Here is a 24,193-nt window from a genome sequence, read left to right as displayed (position 1 = left end):
AGAAGGTAGCATACAAATGGGATCTACAGTGATACCTCAGGTTACATATGCTTCAGGTTACAGACTCCGCTAACCCAGAAATAGGACCTCGGGTTAAGAACTTTGCTTCAGTATGAGAACAGAAGTCGTGTGGCGCTGTCGCAGCAGCAGCAGGAGGCCCCATTAGCTAAAGTGGTGCTTCAGGTTAAGAACAGTTTCAGGTTAAGAACGGACCTCCGGAACGAATTAAGTACGTAACCAGAGGTACCACTGTATTCATTTTTAGGAAGCAATAGAAGACCCTTTTCATTATTTAGTTAGACACTTTGCTGCATCCCAGTGGTGGACATCACTAGACACTTGCTGTCAGTGTCTGTGCCCTGGCAAGGAGCCCATTGCTGAACAGAGCACTAGAGCCTAACTGCTGGTATTAGGGTTGTAACCTGCAGCACGACAAGGTGGTTTTAGGGTAGCATGACCAGGGCAGTCACATTGGGTGCCCTGCTGCAGGGGATGCCACAACAAGGCTGTAGAACAGAGCATGAGAGGGGGCAGGGGTGCTGAATTGTAGCATCACATGGGGTGCTGCTGAAGTTTAGGAGCCCAAAGTCTGGCACCTACTAGAAGGACTAATGTACTGACTCAGAATAAGGCATCCTCTTGTGTTCCACAGCCATCAGGCTGTGCAGGAGCATTTGGTGCTGTGTGTGTGTGTGTGTGTGTGTGTGTGTGTGTGTGTGTGTGTGTCAGTCACAGCAGGCAAGAGAAGCAAGCAGGAAGTCTCAATGGTATATTGCTCCCATTGGCCCTAGATAAGGGATTTGGGCTAGGAAGCTCTGTTGTGTAGCAGGAAGGAGATTGCAGTGCTTCTTTCTTTCTTTCTTTCTTTCTTTCTTTCTTTCTTTCTTTCTTTCTTTCTTTCTTTCTTTCTTTCAGATAACTCAGTATTTTTCTCAGCAAGTCACAGGCACCATCAAACCCGCATAGGAGAATGCTGCTCTGTAGCTCATTTGTGTTCATGATACAAACACTTTTGCAAGACAGAGGGACAAGGAACGAAAAAGGGCAGCTAGCTATGCATGTCACTATCACTGTTGTGTCCTGCATAAATCTTTGAAATGCTGGAAGAGAACCACAGCTCTTCATCTCACATGAATGCTGCTCCACAGTGTCACCTAGTGCCCTTAAAACGAAAATGCCGCATGAAATGTAGCCTGAGGAATCCTTCCTCTCAACCATGTTTTTGTGTTTCTGGGGGACATGTTTCGACACAAACACCTTGTGCACGCATAGAGAAAGGCAGTGTTACTGGTGTCTGTCATGTCCGCCCCAAAAACCCAAATCCTGGGCTGAAATAAGCTAAATGGAGAGGCCATTTGACTCACACAAGGTTAATACATTATTAGGGAGTGGTTGCTGGCATCCGTCTGTCTCAAGAGACAAAGCAGTGCACCTTTGTGGATGAAGTCCACTCTCAAAGTCCTTTCCTTTGGGCTCCTGTTATGCAATCTGACTTCTGTTTTATTCCCCTACCCAACCCTGACTTCATGCAAATCTGGGCTTGCAATGTGGCACTGCAGATCCTCCAAAGGGGGCTAGGTGATGACAACATTACATTTTTTCATACATAGGGAGATACTTAATGCATAATACAGCTACATCCTTTTGAAGTGTGAATTATTCAACGAAGGGGTAGAGGGAGGGGATGCATTTTTTAAACATTAAGTGGTTCTTGAAAAGTTTGCCAGCCTTTCCCCTTCTCATATCCTCTCTTTCTGCAGGTTTCTCTTTGCCTGGCTGAGCATCACTGAGCACAAGAGGCACAATTAAGACACAGCCCACACATGTGATACAAAAAGCCGAATGTGAACTTTGATCTGTTCTTTCTACAGTAATGAGCAATTTCTGCTCTCTCTCTCTCTCTCTGTGTGTGTGTGTGTGTGTGTGTAGGGAGTCGGGGAATGAAGCCAAGAGCGTGTGTGCATTTGAAAGCAATGATTGTGGGAAGTACACCTGAGATGCCAAGATGACTGCGAGGGATGATACATCAGTGGGAAATTGAGAGAATGGGTGGGGGTGGCCATAGAAATTCTCTGGAGAGCTGGAGAGAAACCTCCTCTGAAATTTCACAGCAGAAAGAACAGGAGCGTTTGCTGAAGCAAGAGGCCTTACACATTCGTTTCAGGCAGATTCATCTGGGTAAAACAATGAGCAGAGGTTTGTGGCCATAGGAAGCTGCTTCATACTGAGTCAGGCCACTGGTCCATCTAGTCTGGTATTGTCTACACTGACCGGCAGCAGATCTCCAGCACTTCCTAGGGGGGGGGGTGTTTCCCAGCCCTACCAGGAGATTCCAGGGGTTGAACCTGGAACCTTCTCCAAAGTAGAAGAATGCACAGATAATAGATGGACCTTTTCCATGCGTGACTGTACAGTGCTACCTCGGGTTACATATGCTTCAGGTTACATACACTTCAGGTTACAGACTCCGCTAACCCAGAAATAGTGCTTCAGGTTAAGAACTTTGCTTCAGGTTGAGAACAGAAATCATGCTCCGGCGGCGCGGCGGCAGCGGGAGGCCCCATTAGCTAAAGTGGTGCTTCAGGTTAAGAACAGTTTCAGGTTAAGTACAGACCTCCGGAACGAATTAAATACTTAACCCGAGGTACCACTGTATACCTGAAAAGCACACCATTTCCTCAGTTCCATTAGTGCCTTTTGAAATGAACAGTCCAGGTGGGAGCATGGGGCTAATCAGAGTTACAGTTCCCCATGGCAGAATTTGCCTGGGTAAGTTCAGACTTCTCTGAGGCCATTCTATATGCTTAAGGGGCAGGTAACATGTTGATTTGCTGAGTTAGAGGAAGCCAATGTTTTGTGGTAGGAAAGGACTCCCATGCATTTTAAGAGCTGCACTGGGAATGCAACTGGGGCAGCATTTCATGGTAGGGCGATGTTGCATCGGTAACCATTCCTCCTGTCGAACGCCTGACACTCAGCTGGTAAAGGCACAGGAGCCCTGCCAGTGAAAAGTGCCAACTCTTTCTGTACAATGAATCTCCATTAGCAGCTCCATCCAAGTGTAAGAAATTAATGAGGACTAGAAATAGAACAAGGGGATCAGCCGGGGGAAGAGCTATGCCTCCTTTAATTGCCCAGTCCCATTGCTAGCACCTGACCTTCCGCATTCATGGGGAATTTGCATTTCGTTTGCTGATTCCTAGATAGTGGTTGCCCGTAGACTTGAGCAGTTTGAAATGCAAAGCGTTTGACAAAGCCATACTGGTTGGATTCTAGCAAAGCAAACACGTTGTTTTACTGGTAATTAATATAATTGGCTATTAGAAGAAAGCACTGCCTCAATTAATTGGTCTCTGTAGAAGGAATATCAAGTCTTTGGGGGAAAGCATGCTTCTCAGAAGGAAAGAATTATTAATTCAAATGATCTTTTTTTTTCTTGGGTACCAAAATTCCAGCCCAATACAGAGTCTTCAAGTTATTTACTAAGGCCAAATTAATCTTGTCCCTTTCCCAGAAATGAAGTCCCTTTGAAATACATATAAAAGAAAATATCCCACTGAGATGTTTTCGGGACCATCCAGTTACCAGCTGTTGCTGCTGCGGCATCGCTAATTGTTGGGAACCTGATTGAAACTCAGATTGCTAATTTATTATCTACATGGTTTTTAAAAAACAAAAATGTGGCAAAGAAGCCAAGAACTCAGCATGTCCACCCAAGAGTGCACTGTGGACACGTCATAGATCTGCACAAAAGGCTTTGAACTTTGGCAGCTGGTTGGACTACCTCAGGGATGACTAACTGGCAGCCAGTAGACCATATGTAAGCCCCTTGAGCAATTTAACCTGATCTCTTGTAAACCTTCCAAAACTATTGCCGGGTTGAAAGAAACGGAGGCTGCATACCTTAATGCTACACCGCTAGGATTTTGTATGCAGTATGCAAATGTCAATATTGCCTGTGCATATGAGCTCCGTAATTGCGAAACCCATTGCTGTTAGATAGTTTCAGCTTTAAAAGGGAGTGGATCACAGTCTGGAAAACAGAGTGGGCTGGGGGAATCCAGGAGATGGGTACCACTGATGCTGTACACTTCTGTGTGATTCACAGGCGAAAACTGCAGCAACGATGCAATTCATGATGGTTTGGGTTGCTTGCACACCAGACATTTAAGGCATATTTTCGGACCCCAATAATTCCAGGAACCATTGTTTGTTGAGGCTGCTGGGCATTTTAGCTCTGTGAGGGGCAAGCTACAGTTTCCAGCAGGGGTGCCAACTTGAATAAAATACGAGGGCCAGGTAAGCCCCCAGCCCGCATAATCTATCACAAGATGTTGCGTATGCACACCATTTGAATGGCAATGCCCATTAGCTTGGGGGGGGGGCAGCCCCCTCAAATATTTTTTGGGAGGGGCCGAAGGGACCTCAGCCCCAAGGAGTTTCCAGGATTCATTGGGGATGTGTGTGGAATGTGTTCTGAATATATATTGTGTATGCAGAAGTGACACTATTCATGATGTTAAGAATTTGAGGCAGCCCTCTAGAAGTATGGTAATGAAAAATCACACAAAAAGCATGTTGATATGTTCATACTGCTATACTTCCATATACACATCATAGAAAAGAATCTGAATCCATGGCAATTAATAAACAAATTTATTCACCCATAAAATTCATAAATATCATAGATTGCTTTGGATGGGGAGGAGGGTGGAGAACAGTGACCACATATTATTCCACAGAAGAATTTGACATACCTCAAGAGACATTCTGGATGTTTCAATGGCCACAAAGAGTTCACACCTTGAAAGCAGAAGTATTGCACATCATTCACATATGAACAAGCAAAGGAGTGCCTGGAAAGGAGTCAGCCCAAGACATCTTGCCGCTTGAGGCAAATAACAATATATCATCCATGAATCTTACTTCATCACAGGCAACATTATCCGCTGTGCCTGGAGGCAGCAGGCTAGCTTAGGAGGTGTGGGGCAGACCAAGTGGCAAACTCAGCCTGTCTGCCAACACCTCACCACCACTTCCTGCCCATCAGCATTTGATGCCTGGGGTAGCTGGCTCCCTCTGCCAAATGGTAGCACTGGCCCCAATCAGAAGTACAACAATTTAAATCTCTCAATAGAAAAATAATTTGCAATTTTTGTTTTAATCACACTGAAAATCTATTTATATACACAGGCTTAAGCAAGAGAAGCTGAGATGCTTTATGTGGCTACTTCATGTGCCTTTTATGATGCATTAGCAATCCCAGAATAGAAATGGAAATACAGGTGGGAATGAATGCAGACGCAGAAAGTGTATTTCAGACACGGGGCAGCTTGTCATGCTCTGGTGCCACAGAGGAAAATGGCCTCTACTGAAATTCTCTGATCTGCACAACTATTAAGGATATGGGGGGTTTCATTTTCTATGGCATCTCTGGTCACCACTGCAGGAAATCTGGGACTAGATTCCATAAGGACAGATAACTGCAAAGTGAAAAATGGCTCTTGCACAGTCCGTTAGAATTCCCTGAAGTCCAAGATCCTTGATCAAACACTGCTTTTATATCTCTAAGTCTAAGCAAACATCCAGAGTTGTGAAGGCTAAATATATTGAACGGGCGGGGGAGCCCGCCATTTGGGACTCACAGGGATGTGCTAACTATCGCATCTGACACCCAGGCTCAAAGAGTGGAGGCATTCGGCCAACCTTAAGAAAAACCATCCAAGTGGTTGGTGGCCAACTGGCCAGATGTGGGTGTGACTCCTCCTGTACTTTTAACTGCTGATTCATTTGCAGAAATCAGGAGATGAACCTCTTTGCAGCATGGAAATAAATGCTATCACCTGCTAGCATCTGCAGACCAAATTGCTGTTTAAGCATGGGTGCCATGGTTGTGTTACGGCAAAACTTGCACTTTAGAACTTCCTGTTATTAGGAAGGTTCCTCCACCACATTGTTTTAAACATCTGCAGAAACCTTTTAAAAAAATTCAGGAAGCCTACCCAGTTCTCTATATGTGATTTTTTAAATTCTGGTGCCCCCCCCCCCAGTGTTTAATTAAAGTTGTTTTATGTATGCTTCTTTCTTAAGGGCTTTGTGAATTCTAACTGTGCTTCATCTACAGCTGTACAATGTACACTGCTCTGAGAGCTCTTTGGTTACACAGCTTAAAACTCTTTCTGAATAAAATTAATGAGACTACCAAACGTTTATTTTAATTGCAAGCCAATGGACAGTGTTATTGTTCTGCATTGATTGCATGCTGCAAATAATTTAGGCCCTTAATAAATAAGAGGGAGGAGTGGAATGAGAGAATAATGTCTCCTGCATCAACACACACTTCCATGTACGTATGCACTACTACCCACTGTCCTGCACACAGACATACGCATGCACACTGCACCATGTGGTAAGATGCAAGGAAGCGCAACAGGAGTCCATTTGCCCCCCCCCCCAAATCCAATAGATGCTCACACACATATTATGTTCTTATGACCTTTTAGTGGAGGGGATGGAGCAGAGGAAACACTTTCCTTGCCTCCTCTCCCACCCTGACACAAGCAGAAACACAGAGAAATCATTCCACCTACTTATTTCCTCCTACTCCCTCTCTCTCCTTCCTTCTGCAGCTTCCGAGCAGCTGGGATTGAGCTGGGACCTGTTGAGCATGCTAAGTGTGCATCTGGACAAGTGATGCTAAGGCATTCATTGGGGAGGGGGTTTGACCCCACACTATTTCCCCAACTCTCTTCCTGCCCACCCTATGTCTATTCCCAGTTGCCCTTAGGCAGCCCGATCATGTTCAAAAGTGGAACCAAATTGTTTCTTGCTTTTATTCTCATCAATGTCATGTAATTTAAAATGTGATCATTTCCCATTTACACATGCAGGGGATTCTAATGTGTCTGTTAAATTGGTGGTGGAAATGAGGAAAAACAACACCTTCCCACTCCTCCTTTAGGCAGGAATCCCACCCACAGAATTCAATGGGGCTTAGTAAAGGTAAAGGTCATTTACCTTTAGGTCCAGATCATTAGGTCCAGTCGTGGCAGCCTCTGGGGTTGCGGCGTTCATCTCACTTTATTGGCTGAGGGAGCCAGCGTACAGCTTCCGGGTCATGTGGCCAGCATGACTAAGCCGCTTCTGGCGAAGCAGAGCAGCACACGGAAATGCCGTTTACCTTCCAACCGGAGCGGTACCTATTTATCTACTTGCACTTTGAGGTGCTTTCAAACTGCTAGGTTGGCAGGAGCAGGGACCGAGCAATGGGAGCTCACCCCGTCACGGAGATTCGAACCGCCAACCTTCTGATCAGCAAGTCCTAGGCTCTGTGGTTTAACCCACAGCGCCACCCGCGTCCCACGCGTCAATGGGGCTTACTTCTGGGTAAACATGGACAGGATTGTGCTGCTTGTCTTCGCTATTCTGTTCATTTTCAGCATGGGTGGCTCATATCCAGTAGCTGACATGCCTATCACTCCTGGCCATTGACCATGCTGGGTGGGGCAAGAGCTGGAGACCAATGTCCCATCTTTGACAGCACTGCACCTCTGCAGGCCACACAGCACTGATGCATGACCCATGATGGCTGAATTACTGAGAAACTGCAAGGTCAACATGTGAAGAAAACCAGCACTATGTGGCATCTACCTTTTGTAGGCACTTCAGATGAAGCTGGTGGCATGGGGATGTTTTGTACTCTGGTGTTACACCCCCACACACAAACACAAAAATGCAGTCTTCACCCAGGAATCTCAGCATTTTTAGATAAAATAATCTTCAAACTGACCTAACACTGCAGATGTTTTAGACTACAATTCCCATAAGCCCCAGTCAGCATAGCCAATGGTGAGAAATGATGGGATTTGTAGTTCAAAGCTTTGGGGCGGGGGGCTTCATATTGGCTACCCCTGCCATTCATGTTAAGGCATGTGCATGTGCTCTGATACTTGCGAGGTCTCTTTCTGTACAACATCGCAAAGCCCTGTGTACACGTTAAGACATTCAAATGGAGCTGCATCGTGTATAAGTGCTATTTTTGAGGCAGCTAGCCACACCACTGAAATAATGCATGTAGCATGCATGCCTGAGGAATTGTGATGACGTCTTCAAATGGCTTAGCTCCCTGTGGAAAGTTCCACTTGTACAGGGGGAGACTGCCTGCACCCTTCCCTTGAAAGAGCAGAAGTGCAAGGAGCCAAGTCCACGAAAAAGGCAATGGAATCGATGCTGCAGCATGTCCTTACATACAGCAACAACAAATAATACTTTGCCCTTAGACATGTTGTAGCTCCTCTCAACAGGAGCTCAGTTAACATGAAAAGCAAAGCGGGCTGTGCCCTCTGTGCCTGGGTGCAGAACTAATCCCAGTGTAAATGAACATTTGATATTTATATTTTGAAAGGATGTAGAAAAGACTCGGTCAGAACATATGCATCTTTCTATTGGAACACATGTGTCTAGCCTTGCTTACACACACAAAAACCCCAAAACCCACACAAATGACACACCAGAGGCAGCGGGGGTGGGGGGATCATATAATCACGATATGTACAGTTCTCATCTGTTTTTTCAGGTGTTTTATTATTCTACATAAAGCCCTCATTGTGGCTCTCACTATCACCACAGTTAACTGGCTGATTTTTGTGAAGTTCCCAGCAACATAATAATTTTCTGCTTTTTTAAAAGAAATGTGTGGCAGCTGTTGGACAGGCCTCATGATTATTACTTTCATAATTATAAAGGAGTGCTATTTCTGAAATGGGCTAGATAGGCTTATTTCTCTAGTCTGGAGCTGTTCTGGTTAAAAAAGCAGCAGATGTTTATGCTACTCATGAAGGAAAAGAAAGAAAAAGGAGGGAAGACACCCCAGCCAGCACCAGCCTAGAGTGATTTGTGGAAAAGTTGCTAAATAATCATAGTCGTAATATGACTAATGGAAAAGGGGAAATGGAAGCTGTGGAATAATTGGAGAGAATGCTTGGTTGAGTGAGTCATTGTTTCCACCTTGTCTTGGGACTGTAGTGATGACACAGTGGGACTGCCAAACCCCAGAGTACTCTAAGGAAGCAAAAAAGGAAAAGAAAGTTAGCTGTATAGTGTGCAGATTACAAATTTGACATAACAAGGACTAGCAATTCTAATCTGCTACTTTGGAAAGTTGTTTGTTTGCTGTGCATTAGGACATCTCCTAAGATATTGTAAAGAAATTTTGGTTCCTGGGGTCAAAGAGAAGGATTCCCACTGTTTGTGTGCCATTTTCCTCTGTTTGCATACCATTTTGAATCAAAATGTCAGAATGAACCTTTCAAAACTGGCCTGGCCTTTTGGTTGCAGTTGAGCCTCAGAGCTATTAAAGCAGTGCTTTACTCTACCAAGGACCTTTCAAAGATGTTTGCATATTCTTTCTCAACTTCCTTGTCCCCCAAACACTAGCCCACTAGCTGGGGACGACTCCGGAAGGTGAAAGCCATTTTGGAATAACCCCACCCACACAGCTAAGAATGATGAAATGGTGCGAGCAAGATCTATGTGTGAGATGGAAAAAACCCAAGCTGTCAGTTTGAAAAACAGGCAGAAAGAGCTGAGCTGAGTTTTGAGCTCTGCAAGGCAAAAGCATATGGGATGCAGGAATGCCTTGCTCTGATGGGACTGCAGTGGGCATTCTCTGTTAAAATGTTTACATTATCTTCCTCCACTAGTATATATGTAACACAACAAAACAAAACAAAATGTGAAAGAAAGGCCTCTCCAGCAATCTCATCTGCTAAAGAAAACCAAACTTGGCTATCTACTACTGCCACCACCAGCCTCTGCTTAGAAGAGTGGTATACAGTGGTACCTCTGGTTGCAGGCAGAATCTGTTCCAGATCCCGAGGTTTTTGCTACTGGAGGTGTCTGTTCTGTGCAAAGCGCTTCTGCGCATAAGCGTGCAGCAAAACCCAGAAAAATACTTCCAGGTTTGCCGCATGTGTATCCCATGTTAGAATTCTGCTCCATGATTGCAGTCATGGGATTGTTGTCTATCACATGATGGTGTATGTTTTGACTCCACAGAGTGGGAAGTGAAGGAGACAGGATGTTTGTGTTAGTTACTGTGTTTCATGAAGTGGGACTATTGTCCTTTGTTCTTTCTCTTTGCTGTCTGATGGCAGAGAGAAAGGGAGCCATGTTGCAGTGCTCCGTGTGTGTTTATATGTAAATAAAGTAGATTAGCCAAAATGCTGAGTTGCTGAGGCCTGTTACGCAAGCTGCGAAGACCCTGTGGATCCCTAAGTGTGCTGATGTCTGTTGGCATTGGTCGCTGTGATGTTCGGTCAGACGAAAGCTTTTGAAGCTCCTGAACAAACAACCAGGAGGGAGAGAACATGCCAGTCGGGCATGTGTCTCTGCCAGGGTCCTACTCGAGTGTAGGACAAGCTCCTAACATCCCAGAGGATACGTAACCAGAGGTGTGTGTAAGTAGGGGTACCACTGTACAAACAACAGCTCCTGTCAGGTCTACCATTCAGTATTTTCATGATCTAAAGGAACTGGGTTGAATCGTTTAGAAAACTGTGTAAAAAATATATATATATTTCCCAACTTGTCATTTTAGCCTACTACACATATGCCCATAAAATGGTCTGAAGGAAAACTGAGCAGTTCTACCGCAGCCATTAAGCAGTCTGGCCCCATAAGCTGTCCTGAAGGGAGCCCCCAGCCCAAACAATATGCAAACAGCTCCAAATTCCTCCAAGGAGATGGAGGTCTGTGTGGTATTTTATTATTATTTTTAAAAACCAGCCATGTAAGGTCAAATCAAGCACCTTTAAACTCCTATTGATTTGTAACAAGTAAATGAGTAAGTGCATGTTCAACTCTCCCCAGTGAAATTAGTGTCAAGAAAGGTGGAACTTTAGCTGGCTCATGCACTCTGCTCCAGAGCTATAGCTATGGAGGCAACGAAGTAAGGTGAGTTTCAAAGACAGGCTATTATTATTATTATTATTATTTCCTGTAGATGAGTGTTTGCCATTCAAAGGAGAAAAGTCACACAAACACACACATGTATGGCTAATTGGCTAATGCAAACACTTAGGCAGGTCTAAAGCAACTCTTTGGATTGGGGCCATTTCTCTCTCTCTCTCTCTCTCTCTCTCTCTCTCTCTCTCTCTCTTACCTTCATTCCTAGTCCCCTTCTTCTTAGTCAGATGTTCGAGAAGATTCTAGGCTGATCATTTGCAAAGTGAAGTTTACTGGCGGCTGTCCTTCAGGCTGTTGTGCATTGCTGGGAACAATTTCTTTCACCAGCAGATTTTCTGCTGGAGACTCTTCCTCTCCTGTTCTCCTCTGTTCGTTTCTATATTTTTCCTCCACAGGCTCTTCAGTACCTGCTTCCATGGCTTTGTCGCTCTGAGCACCCCATGTTTTTCTTTTTACTACAGCTGCAAAAACTTCTTTCCTCCCAGCCTCCTCCTTGTGAGACAGCATTTGAGTCTCTTCTACTGAAACTTCCCCCTCAAGTTCTTTAGGCTCTTCTTCCTCTTCCTCCTCCACTTCTTCGCTCATAAACGATACTTGTTCTATCAACTTCTGCATCCCTGCCAACAGAGCTTCCTCCACATCTCGCAGTGTTATCGTTGGTTCTCCTGTGTAATATGCCTCCTCTTCCTTCTCTACTTCATCGCTTGCATCTTCTACCTGCACCTCCAGGTCAGGTGACATTTTCCCGGCCACAGTCTCTTTTGGTGTTTTTTCCACTTCATCTTGGAAGCTGACTTTACTGCCCATTCCTCCTTCTGCTAAGGCTGCTTTTTGTGTGAATGGCTCGGATAGGTGTGATGCCTCTGTCACACCAGCTACCCTTGGGGTTCCTGTGATGGTCATCCCATGGGCTATTTCCTTCTCATGTGCCATGGACAGAGACCCCCTTTCTCTCTCTTTCCCTGAAACTTCAGCCTCTGTCCTCCTTCTAATTGCCACCTTTCTCCCTGCCTTTGTCTCTTCAAAATCCACTTCTCCTTCTCCTTCTGCCTCTGTCTTCCTTCTTCCTACTCTTTGTTTCTGTTTAGGTGCTGCCACTCCAGATCCCATAATCACTTCGGTCCCTCCCTCTTCAACTTCCTCACCCTCCTCTTCAATTAGATCCTCTTCCTCCACTGCACCTTCTGCACTGGCCACCACGCCTTCATGTCTTGCTCTTCTTCCAGCCCTTCTTTCTGAACTTGTCTTGACACCTGACCTCTCTGCCTTTCGTATTACTCTTGCTTCCTGGGCTGTCGTATGTTCATCTTCTGCTGCTGAAATGACCCCCTCAGCCTCGCTCTCTGACAAGGGTTCGCCCACCTCAGATTCCAGTTTCTGTCCAGCTGAACCTTCATCTCTAGATATTCTTTTCTTCTCTTGTTGATACGTTTTCCTTCCAGACCTTCTTTCTGAACTTGGCTTGACCGCTGACCTATCTGCCTTTTGTATTGTTCTAGCTTCCTGGGGTGTTGTATCTTCATCTTCTGCTGCTGAAACAACTGCCTCAGCCTCACTCTCCGACAAGGGTTCACCTTCCCAAGGTTCTAGTTCCTCTTGAGCTGAACCTTCATCTCTAGATATTCTTTTCTTCTTTCTCACTTCTACATGTGTTTTTCTTCCAGCCCTTCTTTCTGAACTCGGCTTGACTCCTGACCTCTCTGTCTTTCGTATTACTCTTGCTTCCTGGGCTGTCGTGTCTTCATCTTCTGCTCCTGAAATGACTTCCTCAGCCTCACTCTCTGACAAGGGTTCACCTTCCAAAGGTTCTAGTTCCTCTTGAGCTGAACTATCATCTCTAGATATTCTTTTCTTCTCTCTCACTTCTAAGTGTGTTTTCCTTCCAGCCCTTCTTTCTGAACTCGGTTTGACTGCTGACCTCTCTGCCTTTCGTATTATTCTTGCTTCCTGGGCTTCTTCTTCTGCTTCAGAAATGACCCCCTCAGCCTCACTCTCCGACAAGGGTTCACCTTCCCAAGGTTCTAGTTCCTCTTGAGCTGAACCTTCATCTCTAGATATTCTTTTCTTCTCTCTCACTTCTAAGTGTGGTTTTCTTCCAGCCCTTCTTTCTGAACTCGGCTTGACTGCTGACCTCTCTGCCTTTCGTATTACTCTTGCTTCCTGGGCTGTCGTGTCTTCATCTTCTGCTCCAGAAATGGCCTCCTCAGACTCAATGTCCGACAAGGGTTCATCCACCTCAGATTCCAGTTTCTGTCCAGCTGCACCTTCGTCTCTAGATATTCTTTTCTTCTCTTGTTGATGCGTTCTCCTTCCAACCCTTCTTTCTGAACTTGGCTTGACCGCTGACCTCTCTGCCTTTCGTATTACTCTTGCTTCCTGGGCTGTCGTATCCTCATCTTCTGCTGCTGAAACAACCCCCTCATCCTCAGTGTCTGACAAGGGTTCACCTTCCCAAGGTTCTGGTTCCTCTTGAGCTGAACCTTCATCTCTAGATATTCTTTTCTTCTTTCTCGTTTCTACGTGTGTTTTCCTTCCAGCCCTTCTTTCTGAACTTGGCTTGACTGCAGACCTCTCTGTCTTTCGTATTACTCTTGCTTCCTGGGCTGTCGTATCCTCATCTTCTGCTGCTGAAATGACTCCCTCAGCCTCAGTGTCTGACAAGGGTTCACCTTCCCAAGGTTCTAGTTCCTCTTGAGCTGAACCTTCATCTCTAGATATTCTTTTCTTCTTTCTCACTTCTACGTGTGTTTTCCTTCCAGCCCTTCTTTCTGAACTTGGCTTGACTGCTGACCTCTCTGACTTTCGTATTATTCTTGCTTCCTGGGCTTCTTCTTCTGCTTCAGAAATGACCCCCTCAGCCTCACTCTCCGACAAGGGTTCACCTTCCCAAGGTTCTAGTTCCTCTTGAGCTGAACCTTCATCTCTAGATATTCTTTTCTTCTCTCTCACTTCTAAGTGTGGTTTTCTTCCAGCCCTTCTTTCTGAACTCGGCTTGACTGCTGACCTCTCTGCCTTTCGTATTACTCTTGCTTCCTGGGCTGTCGTGTCTTCATCTTCTGCTCCAGAAATGGCCTCCTCAGACTCAATGTCCAACAAGGGTTCATCCACCTCAGATTCCAGTTTCTGTCCAGCTGCACCTTCGTCTCTAGATATTCTTTTCTTCTCTTGTTGATACGTTTTCCTTCCAGACCTTCTTTCTGAACTTGGCTTGACCGCTGACCTATCCGCCTTTCGTATTGTTCTTGCTTCCTGGGCTGTCGTATCCTCATCTTCTGCTGCTGAAACAACCCCCTCAATCTCAGTGTCCGACAAGGGTTCACCTTCCCAAGGTTCTGGTTCCTCTTGAGCTGAATCTTCATCTCTAGATATTCTTATCTTCTTTCTCACTTCTACGTGTGTTTTCCTTCCAGCCCTTCTTTCTGAACTTGGCTTGACTCCTGACCTCTCTGCCTTTCGTATTACTCTTGCTTCCTGGGCTGTCGTGTCTTCATCTTCTGCTCCTGAAATGACCCCCTCAGCCTCACTCTCTGATAAGGATTCACCTTCCCAAGGTTCTAGTTCCTCTTGAGCTGAACCTGCATCTCTAGATATTCTTTTCTTCTCTCTCACTTCTAAGTGTGGTTTTCCTCCAGCCCTTCTTTCTGAAATTGGCTTGCCTGCTGACCTCCCTGCCTGTCGTATTACTCTTGCTCCCTGGTCTCTCATTTCTTCATCTTCTGCTGCTGAAACGACCCCCTCAGCCTCACTTTCCGAAAAGGGTTCACCCACCCGAGGTGCTAGTTTCTGTTGAGTTGAACCTTCATCTCTAGACATTCTTTTCTTCTGTTTCACTTCTAGAGATGATTTTTTGGTCTCACCCCCCCACAGGCCTGAAATGTCTTGGACTATTTCCTCCATTTCAGATGAAACTCCTTGTCTGACACCTTTGCCGCCATATACTAGGGCTCCAGAAATAGCTGCTTTTTCCTCATCTGTGGAGACAACCCCTTCAAGGTCTGACCCCGGAGCCATGTCTTCTGCTTCCACAAACGAACCATCCTCCAGCTGGATTTTCACATATGTCTTGTCCTTCACACCTCCCTTCAATAATTTGCCTTCCTTACTTTCCATATCATCTCCCAAAGCCTCGTCTTCATCTTGTGTTTTCTCTCCCTTCCCCAGAGAACTCTTTGGTTTTTTGAGCTTTTTCTCTGCTTTTGCCTTTCTCCCAGCTGCCTTTCCTTCCTGATGCATGACTTCTTTTTCGGCATTGTCCAAATCTGATTCTACTACTGCTTCTTCCTCCAGTTCTGCTGCAAGCTCCTTTTTTCCTGCTCGCTTTGCTTTGCGAGCTGTTACATCTTTGCCTCGCAATTCTTCTCCCAAAGCTGTTTCTTCAGGGCCTTCCTCATCGGCAAGCTCCTCTTCGTCAAGTGCTCTTTCCTTGCCCACCATCTGTCTTGCATGTTCCACTTGCCCCGCAACCTTCTGTGATTCAAGCGCTCTCGATTCTTTTGCCAAGGAAGCTCCATCTGGCACTATTAAAATAAGCACAGCATGAGTTGTAATTGTGATAACTCTATCAGTGTTGGGTTGGGCTTTTTCTTTTTTTAAAAAAAACATTGCAATGAAAGGTGTCATATTTTTCAACCTTCCTTGCAGAGAATGGCTTGGCTTAGCCATTGTGCATCATCTGATGAGATTCTGCACTGACAACTTGTGGGCTAGATTGTGTGGATTAACCCATGAGGGACTGATGTGTGAAGGAAGCTACCTCATGGGAATACACTGGACATGTTAGTTTTCTGGACCCACATGGTTCTATAGAGGTCAAGGCACAATAATGCAGGAGGGAGCCTTCTCCTGCTTTGACCCATTTTGTCTTGCTTAAGAAACTGCCACGTGTTTCTGCCCCCTCCCACATTTTTTAGAAGCAGCAATTTCTATATAAGCAGAAAGTTGTCAGTCAACCCTTCTTTTCCCAATAGCCTTGCCCATGAACAGATATTGAAAGAGATTAGCCATGTCACTGAAACTGGAATATAAATACTCAGACAGCAAGTTCATCTTGCAGAAGAGCTCCATACCAAGTGAAGAGTTGCTGAATGATAGCATTGCAGAGATGAAAGGCATCTGGCAGCCATTAAATCAAGCATATACATATTGACACGTACACACACACACACATGAGTGGGAATGGAGTGCTCAAAAAACAACTGGGACCCCAGTATCAAAAGAAAGGGGAGCACTACTCCACACCCTGATCAAAAAAAGACTCATTGTGCAAAGTGCATTTGATACTAATGAAATTTATGCAGGTTGGGATTAACTGTTCTCATTGATTTCAGTAGTGGAACTGGCTGTCCAATCCTATGCATGTCCAATTTTCCACCCAGCAAAGGGTATATAGGCTGTAGACTAAGTTTATTTTTCCAATTGGAGCTGTTGTCATTAATTGGGAGATACTTCACAAGCCTACATGTTATTAATTACGCTTGATAAACTACGTTTGATAAATTATGTTCTAAAATGTTAAAGGATATAAAGGAGTGGAAAGAATCATATTGACATCTATACAGAGAAATGGTTTCTTCCTGACTTGTATGCTTGTATAATCTAAACAATTTGCAGGGGAAATTGTAGGAGCTGAAGTGCTGGTGGCATCCATCTATGCCCTTATGTGTGATGTTCAATGAACAATGCAATCATACCAGACAAATCCTGGAATCAAAAAGCTGCATCTGAGGGGAATAGAGCTGGAGAGAGTGGTTATAATTCAGCCAGAAGGTCAAGGGAGGTAGTGAGGGGAGTGAAGCAGTATTGTTAGGAAAAACCACCATTTCCCTAGTGACAAATTGTTTATGGAAATTGTAAAATTTGTACAGTATAGTGTGAAGTAGGAGGAAACATCAAAAGCTTTCTTCTTTATCCTCCTCCATTAGTCTAATCAAGCACATGCCTATCTATCACGTAGGCCAAGACTTTCAAGTAGAATTTGGGTAATTAAGGCTCAAGCCAGACATTGCAGGACATGTGTTGTTGATTCTGCTCCACATCTCCCCATACCATCTAGCAGAAGGCAACATTTTTGGTGCTTGCTTGCTCTTCCTTAATGGGAATACTAGTTAAAAGGTGGGTTCATTCTAACCTGGTGGTTCAAGTCTGATCAGTGCAGCTTTAAGAATTTAAGAAATCTGCTGTATCAGACATGGCAAAGCACACAAAAACACTCAAACACACAAGCCAACCTCCAAACAACCTAAACAAGCAACCTTCTTGTTGCTAGTTATTCAGACACAATCAAAACTACAAAATGAAGGAAATGAAAAGAAGGATGAGATGAGAGTTTAAAATAAAAAGAATAAAGATCAACCAGTATTGGAATGGGTTATGGCACTTAAGGCTTTATCATTTGATTTTACCTTTATGTTTATCTCCTTTATATTTATCTTTCTTAGCTATGCTCTCCTCCTCCTCATCCTCCGTACTGGAGTCACTTGGTTCAGGTTCAGAACTCAAAAGTCGATCATGTTCCATGGCCTCAGCTATTTTCTCTTTGACGGATTTGCCATCTTCAAAAAATAGCACAACAATCACAAAACAGGGAGCAAAAGAGAGAAATTGGGGAAATGCTGATCACACATTCGCTTACAGGTTACTCTACTAGCAATTAAGGATGCCACTTAAAATCCATGTCACCCACATGGATGCATTAAACACATACATAAAGCAAATAGCATCCCATCTATCAGATATTAAAATTGCATGCAGTGGAATTTCTACAATACAAAACAACTGCTACTACTACTACTACAACTACAACACACAAGTTACAAAAAATACCACCAGATCATAAGGTGATCTTTTTGTTCAGAAATATTTTTAATTTGCACACAAACCAAAATAACAAGACAATAGAAAACCTGCAGATAAACTCAGGACATTTTTGAATACTAAGTTTCCAGATGCAATTCCAATGATTCCATCAATTCTCTAAACAGGTTAAATAGCTTGTGAGCTTCATCTCATTTTGATGCATGGGCAGATCCGAATGCAAATCCCCATGCTTCAACAAACATTTGATATTCCTAAACGCATGAGAAGCAACATGTCCTATTCTGCTACATTTCCACCACATTCTTATTAGGCCATGACACAGTTTAAAGTTGTGCTAATATTTTCATTGTAACCTCGGTGCTTATGCAATAAAGTTTATTTACATTTCACTTGTTCTTAACAGAGTATGTATTATTAATATTGCATTCCTATTAGCTTAGCAACCACTATTCCCGAGACAGAAACAGAATATTTTTTCTTCTTCTCGTCTCCAAAACGACATGTATATAAAAAGAAATCACTGCTGAAAGTTGCAAAGCTCTCTGGCATTAGTGTAGGTTTCTTTTAAAATAGGAAGCCTGATGGGTTCTGCCTAGGTGTACACACCTCATTAGCCCCATTGGGATCAGAACCCTCCCCAGTATTGCTTTGTTTACAAGTCTTGTACACAAGGAGTTTAAACCACTTGGTGTGTAAGGATGGTTTTCTTCCAGTTCTGCAGTGTGGGTGAAACAGGTAGGTCATTGTAGTGAGAGGCTTGATGCTGCAATAAATTATGCACACACTGGCACCTATCCCATTCTAGTCATGCTGCCTACAACCAGTGGCGGAAGGGTCTGGATGTGTCTAGGAGACAAATAATTATACAACTTTTAGAAGACATCAGAAGGCAGCCCTGTACTGGGAGGTTTTTGATGACTGATGTCTTATTATGTTTTTATGGTTATCTCCCACTTGGACTACTGCAATGCGCTCTACGTGGGGCTACCTTTGAAGGTGACCCGGAAACTCCAGAATGCGGCAGCTAGACTGGTGACTGGGAGCGGCCGCCGAGGCCATATAACACCGGTCTTGAAAGACCTACATTGGCTCCCAGTACGTTTCCAAGCACAATTCAAAGTGTTGGTGCTGACCTTTAAAGCCCTAAACGGCCTCAGTCCAGTATATCTGAAGGAGCGTCTCCTCCCCCATTGTTCTGCCCGGACGCTGAGGTCCAGCGCCGAGGGCCTTCTGGCGGTTCCCTCACTGCGAGAGGCCAAGTTACAGGGAACAAGGCAGAGGGCCTTCTCGGTAGTGGCGCCCGCCCTGTGGAACGCCCTCCCATCAGATTTCAAAGCGATAAACATCTACCTGACATTCAGAAGACATCTGAAGGCAGCCCTGTTCAGGGAAGTTTTTAATATGTGACATTTTAGTGTATCTTTCATCTTTGTTGGAAGCCGCCCAGAGTGGCTGGGGAAACCCAGCCAGATGGGCGGGGTACAAATAATAAATTATTATTATTATTATTATTATTATTATTATTATTATTATATGTGCTGGAAGCCACCTAGAGTAGCTGGGGCAACCCAGTCAGATGGGTGGAGTATAAATAATAAAATTATTAATATTATTGTTATTACTGAGCTGTACTTATTTTATTTTATTTCAGTCCTGCCTTTCTACCAGTATAGGACCCAAGGCAGCTCACAATATGTAGATGTAGATCCAAATGCTCATCCAGAATGGACACCAGCGCCCTCAACATACATGGAAGCCTGCTTCTATAGGGGGGTTTCTCTTTCTTGCTACAAAATAAAGTCCACTGAACAGGTTTTGTTTTTGCTTTTGCTTTTCTTTCGTCTCCCCCTATATCTGCCATGATCAACCCTATTCAAGCAGATATTCAGCAGACTGCAAAAAAAAAAAAAAAAACTTTTAGCAAAAAAAGAAAGAAAAAAAGGAAGAGGCAGAAGATAATTTCAGTAGCCAGGCAAAAATCTCAACACCTCCAGCTACCACAGCAGTAGAGTCTAGAGACATCCTCTGCTAAATGCTATGTTAATTCAGATCCAGGACTATCAAACAACTGTTTAATTACCATGTTCAGAAATCTGAGCTAAACAGAAATGATGATACCCTTCTGCACTAAAATCTGTGGCAGGCCATTAACTCAACCCACATGATTACTCCATGCTTCCATTTTGTATTAGAGCACTTAATCCTATGTGTGTACTTGTTAAGTGGTTAATAACTTCATTCTTCAACAGTACTTAAATATTCATCTCATCTAACAGTCTAATTGGGAAGTTGCTCACATTGAGAATCCAGCATATGGATGAAGGGAAAGATTTCAAACAACTAAAACACCCATAAATAATTCAGCATAATCATCCAGAACTGTACTTTTCGCTCTCTCTTTTTTTCAATTTTCCTCCGTGTTAGATACATAACAAATTGCAAGGCAATGAAAAGCAACCCAGCCCAAAGATGTTTGCAAACCATTCCAATTTTCATAACGTTCTGCACATGCCAAACTATTCCATTGAACAGCACAAAGCAATAAGAAATAAACCATCAATGTCTATTAATAGGAAGCAAGATCACTGTATAATTCACCACCAGATGATTGCAGATAAAAATACAATTCAGAAGAATTAGCATGACTTATGGCTTTCTTTCGTGTCTGCATCACTATGGGTTGATATTAAGTGACTAGAATGATTTCACTATGATCTACAGTTAAAAATAATAATACTACACAAACTTAATTGTTTCTTTCCCTCCAAGGGGTTTAGACCCAGAGAAAATAGGAATTGATTGTGCAAACAGTATTTTATCATCAATAATAATAATAATAATAATAATAATAATAATAATAATAATAATATATGGTTTTAGAGGAGGGGCCATACCATAGCTTGTTGATAGAGCACGTGCTTTGTGTGCAGAAGGCCCCAAATTCAATTCTTGGCATCTCCAGTTTAAAAGGTCAGATAGCAGGTGATATGAATGACCTCTGCTTAAGGCTTTGGAGAGTCGCTGGCAGTCAGAGTAGGAATTCTGGTATAAGGCAGACTCCTATACTCCTGTCTTTAATTTGCTAAGTTTAAAGCTATGAAACTTGCCCATAATCTCACAATAAAAAAGGTGGAACAGAAATTTTTATCTCGGGTCTCACATATTCATCACTCCAAACAATAAAAGCACACAAAGATGTGGTTTAGATGTCATTATGTCTTTGAACCTATAAGAAGTATACACTGATTAACTTCGTTTGGTGCAATTGTTTTTCCCCTATGTTGATAAATAGCCTTTCCAGCTGTGCTTTCAGACGGGATGGCAATCAAGTTTGGGCACTGCTTGATCTCAGATCCATTTCACCTGCTTGTCTCCCTTTTCCATCAAGGAAAGTAATAAATTCAGCTGTCACAAAATGCCACGCAAACGATTGTGATGGAGACAAGAGGAAAGCTCGCCAAAGCCTTACATGTTAAATCACACAGACCACAATTATAGCACCCAAAACAATAGCATGGCACAGACGTTTCAGAGCATGACACTGCCAGCAATTTGGCACACACAGTAAACTGAGGGTGGGAGGGGGGAATCACATCGTTCTAACATACAATGTTGTGTTTCACGTGCCATTATCAAAGCTTAGAATGCAAAATGATGCAGTCAGTCAAGAACAAGCAAAGCCACACACTTGTATGCAATGGACCCATCAGAGTTCTGACTGCAGACCATACTTACCACCTTCATCCTCATCTTCAGAAGGTCCTCTGCTTCTGGTGTCTCCTGGACGGCTGTGTTCAGAATGCCCTAACACATCCTTCTCCCTGTCGTCCCTCACACTCCTGTGCACTGAACCTACAACCTTGCCTTCCTCACTGCCTGGACTTGAGTCTTGCCTTCTTGCCTTCCTGACTTTGTGAGAGGTGTGTGGCACGTCTCTGGCTGCTTTGCTGGTGGCGTCCCCCATGTCCGGCTCTTCCTCCACGTCGATTCCTTGGCCTTCCTCTCTTTGGGTCTTTGCGGTTTCCCTTTCATACCCTGAATGTCTGTCGGTCTTCTCTCGCTTGCGGCCTCGCTTTCCCATCTCGCGGTCGGAGTCGTTTTCGCTGCTGTATGGCATGCTGCTGGAGGAGAGGGAGCGTGCAACCTTCCTGTCTACAAAGAGTAAAACACAATTTCATTTCAGTGGCACCTTACCTCTTCTCAGCGCTTAAAATCATTGCTTGGAGGGTCTTGCGGAGAAACCTAGGGCTGTGTGTGAAACGGGCCTCCCTTCGCAGCAGCACAAAGTGTTGCTAGGGGGATGTGAGAGCCCTTCAGGTTAGTGCTAAAGCACCAGGTTTTATAAGAATGAGTTCAATCTAGGCATCTACTCTTTAAAATATTTCTTGGGGATTGAGTAGTTAAGAACTTCCTGCTTCTGAGCCTGCTCTTATGGGTACATTAAAGATCAGCATAAAGCTGTCTCCAATATTCCCTAGTTACTTTTATGCCAGGCAAGAGAGGCTTGTTTTCACTGCAGTGATCTATCTGCTTCCTTTTCTTGTTGTATTTAAGGTGGGTGGGTGGAGGTTGTATAACTCCTTTTAAAAGGAGTTGTCTGTCTGTTTTGGGGTGTGTTTGCCCGGGTCTTTCACTTGAGGATCTTCAACATCAGCGCCTGTGCCTAAGATGAAAATGCAAAGTTTTGCTGAAATCCTTATTCACTTTGCTTTTGGCTCAATGATTCCTGTGCTCTAAAACACAGTATCAGAAAAAAATCAGTAACCGTATTTATTTTTTCTGAAATATATCTGTAACACCTTTCATGCACAAGGTGGTGTAAAAAGGGGAGGGGCAATAAAATTACAATTCAGAATAAAATGGCAGCTGCTAGGTCAGTGGCAAAATGCTTAAGAAGACCTTGAGATGATGAATGAAATCAATGTAGTGTCTAAAAGTGGAACATTGTAGTAACAGGTGACTTCAACTACCCTCACATAGACTGGCTACATATGTGTTCTAGTCATGGCAAAGAGATAAAAATTCTAGGTGTTCTAAATGACAGTGCTCCAGAACAGTTGGTGTTGGAACTGACCAAAAGGGCAGTGACCCTAGACTTAATCTTGAGTGGCATACAGGACTTGGTGCAAGATTTAAGCATTGTTGAGCCAATGGGGGACAGTGACCATTGAGCTGTAAAATTAAATATACATGTAAATGGCTAGGTCTCCAAGGAAATCCAACAAGGTCACATTTGATTTCAAATGAGGAAATGTCCCCCAAATGAGGAGGTTGGTAAAAAGGAAATTGAAAAGCCAAATCACTCCAAATGCTTGGGAGTTAAGACCACAATGTTAGAAACTCAACTTGAGTGTATACTGCAAATCAGGAAAAGTATCACAAGGACCAAGATGATCCTGTGGGATCTCAGAAAGTATTTCATTTACTGCAAGGCACTGAGGAAAGGAGGTCTTGAACCAGGCAGATGAAGGGCTTCTCCACACTTACCTTTCCTCCACTTTTTCCAGGAAATCAGCAAAAAACCTGAATTGACATTTGCTCCAATGGAGCACTAAAGAGCAGTTTTTTGTGGGGAAAGCTCTCGAGCATTTTTTTTAAAAAAGCTTGGACATGGAGCTTTTAAGCACGAACCAGTGCCTGGAAAGAGTGGGGCAAAGGGTAAGTGAGGCTAAGCCCTAACTGTAGGGCATGAGCCCCAACTAGACTGAATTAGCTGTCAGCTGAATTGACAGGTCAATCAATGCCTGCACATCTGGGCCTATAATGGTCTGGCCTGAGAGCTGCCCCGTCAGTCCAAACAACTTTTTTTGTGATGAGTGCCTTGTCCTAGCCCTAGTTTATCCATGTCCCTTGCACTGATTATGCCCCTACCTTTGGCCCCTCAGACCTGGCTTGCTCTAGCCTTATCCTTGTCTGTTTGCTCTACAACCTTGTTGCTGTATCCAAGAACTGAGAGCAGACACCTTGCTCAGACTGGACACTTATGTAGTCTTTTCTGATAATGCCACCCAGTTAAGGGAAAGCTCAAGCATGGATTCAGACTAAGGACTACTCAGTATCACTTTATAAAATGCTGCAGCTTCTAATTTCATTTGCAATAAATCCTCGACAAACAAAGTTCATTCATTTGCAAATACCTAACATTTCAACTGAATAATAGAATCCATTGGAAATCCGTTAGAGACAAAACTAAAATCAATACTGTAACGTATTATATTCTTGTGTTTTCTATCAAATGCAGTGCTGAGTTCTGAGCTCCTTTCATGTCCTGCCTGCTTCCGATAATTATTTGTAAATTTTGCTAATATTTTAAATTATTCTTTCCATCTGTGCTACTCTGAATAATCTGCAGGGCTTGTGATTCTTTTGTAAAGGGGAGCGGGGAGGAAAACGTGTTTACTTGAGCAAAAAT

At 43.8% G+C, this 24,193-nt stretch overlaps 1 protein-coding gene across 6 annotated transcripts in view; it reads right to left on the bottom strand.

The window, feature by feature from the left end:
* Nucleotides 1–8,562: 8,562 nt before the first annotated feature.
* ERICH3 (glutamate rich 3) overlaps nucleotides 8,563–24,193 on the bottom strand; it is a 68,056-nt gene continuing 52,425 nt past the window's right edge. For all 6 annotated transcript variants that reach the window (XM_077928574.1, XM_077928576.1, XM_077928575.1 and 3 more), the window contains 4 exons: nucleotides 21,517–21,933; nucleotides 17,367–17,516; nucleotides 11,162–15,482; nucleotides 8,563–9,060 (listed from right to left, as the gene is read on the bottom strand). In XM_077928574.1, coding sequence (XP_077784700.1) covers nucleotides 11,185–15,482; nucleotides 17,367–17,516; nucleotides 21,517–21,933 — 4,865 coding nt within the window. In that variant the 3' untranslated portion in view covers nucleotides 8,563–9,060; nucleotides 11,162–11,184. The remainder of the gene's footprint in view (nucleotides 9,061–11,161; nucleotides 15,483–17,366; nucleotides 17,517–21,516; nucleotides 21,934–24,193) is intronic.

The sequence above is a fragment of the Podarcis muralis genome, chromosome 5 (genome assembly GCF_964188315.1).
Source record: "Podarcis muralis chromosome 5, rPodMur119.hap1.1, whole genome shotgun sequence".
Classification (NCBI taxonomy): Eukaryota; Metazoa; Chordata; class Lepidosauria; order Squamata; family Lacertidae; genus Podarcis; species Podarcis muralis.
Note: the sequence above shows the minus strand (reverse complement) of the source record. Positions and strands in the feature narration are given on the sequence as shown.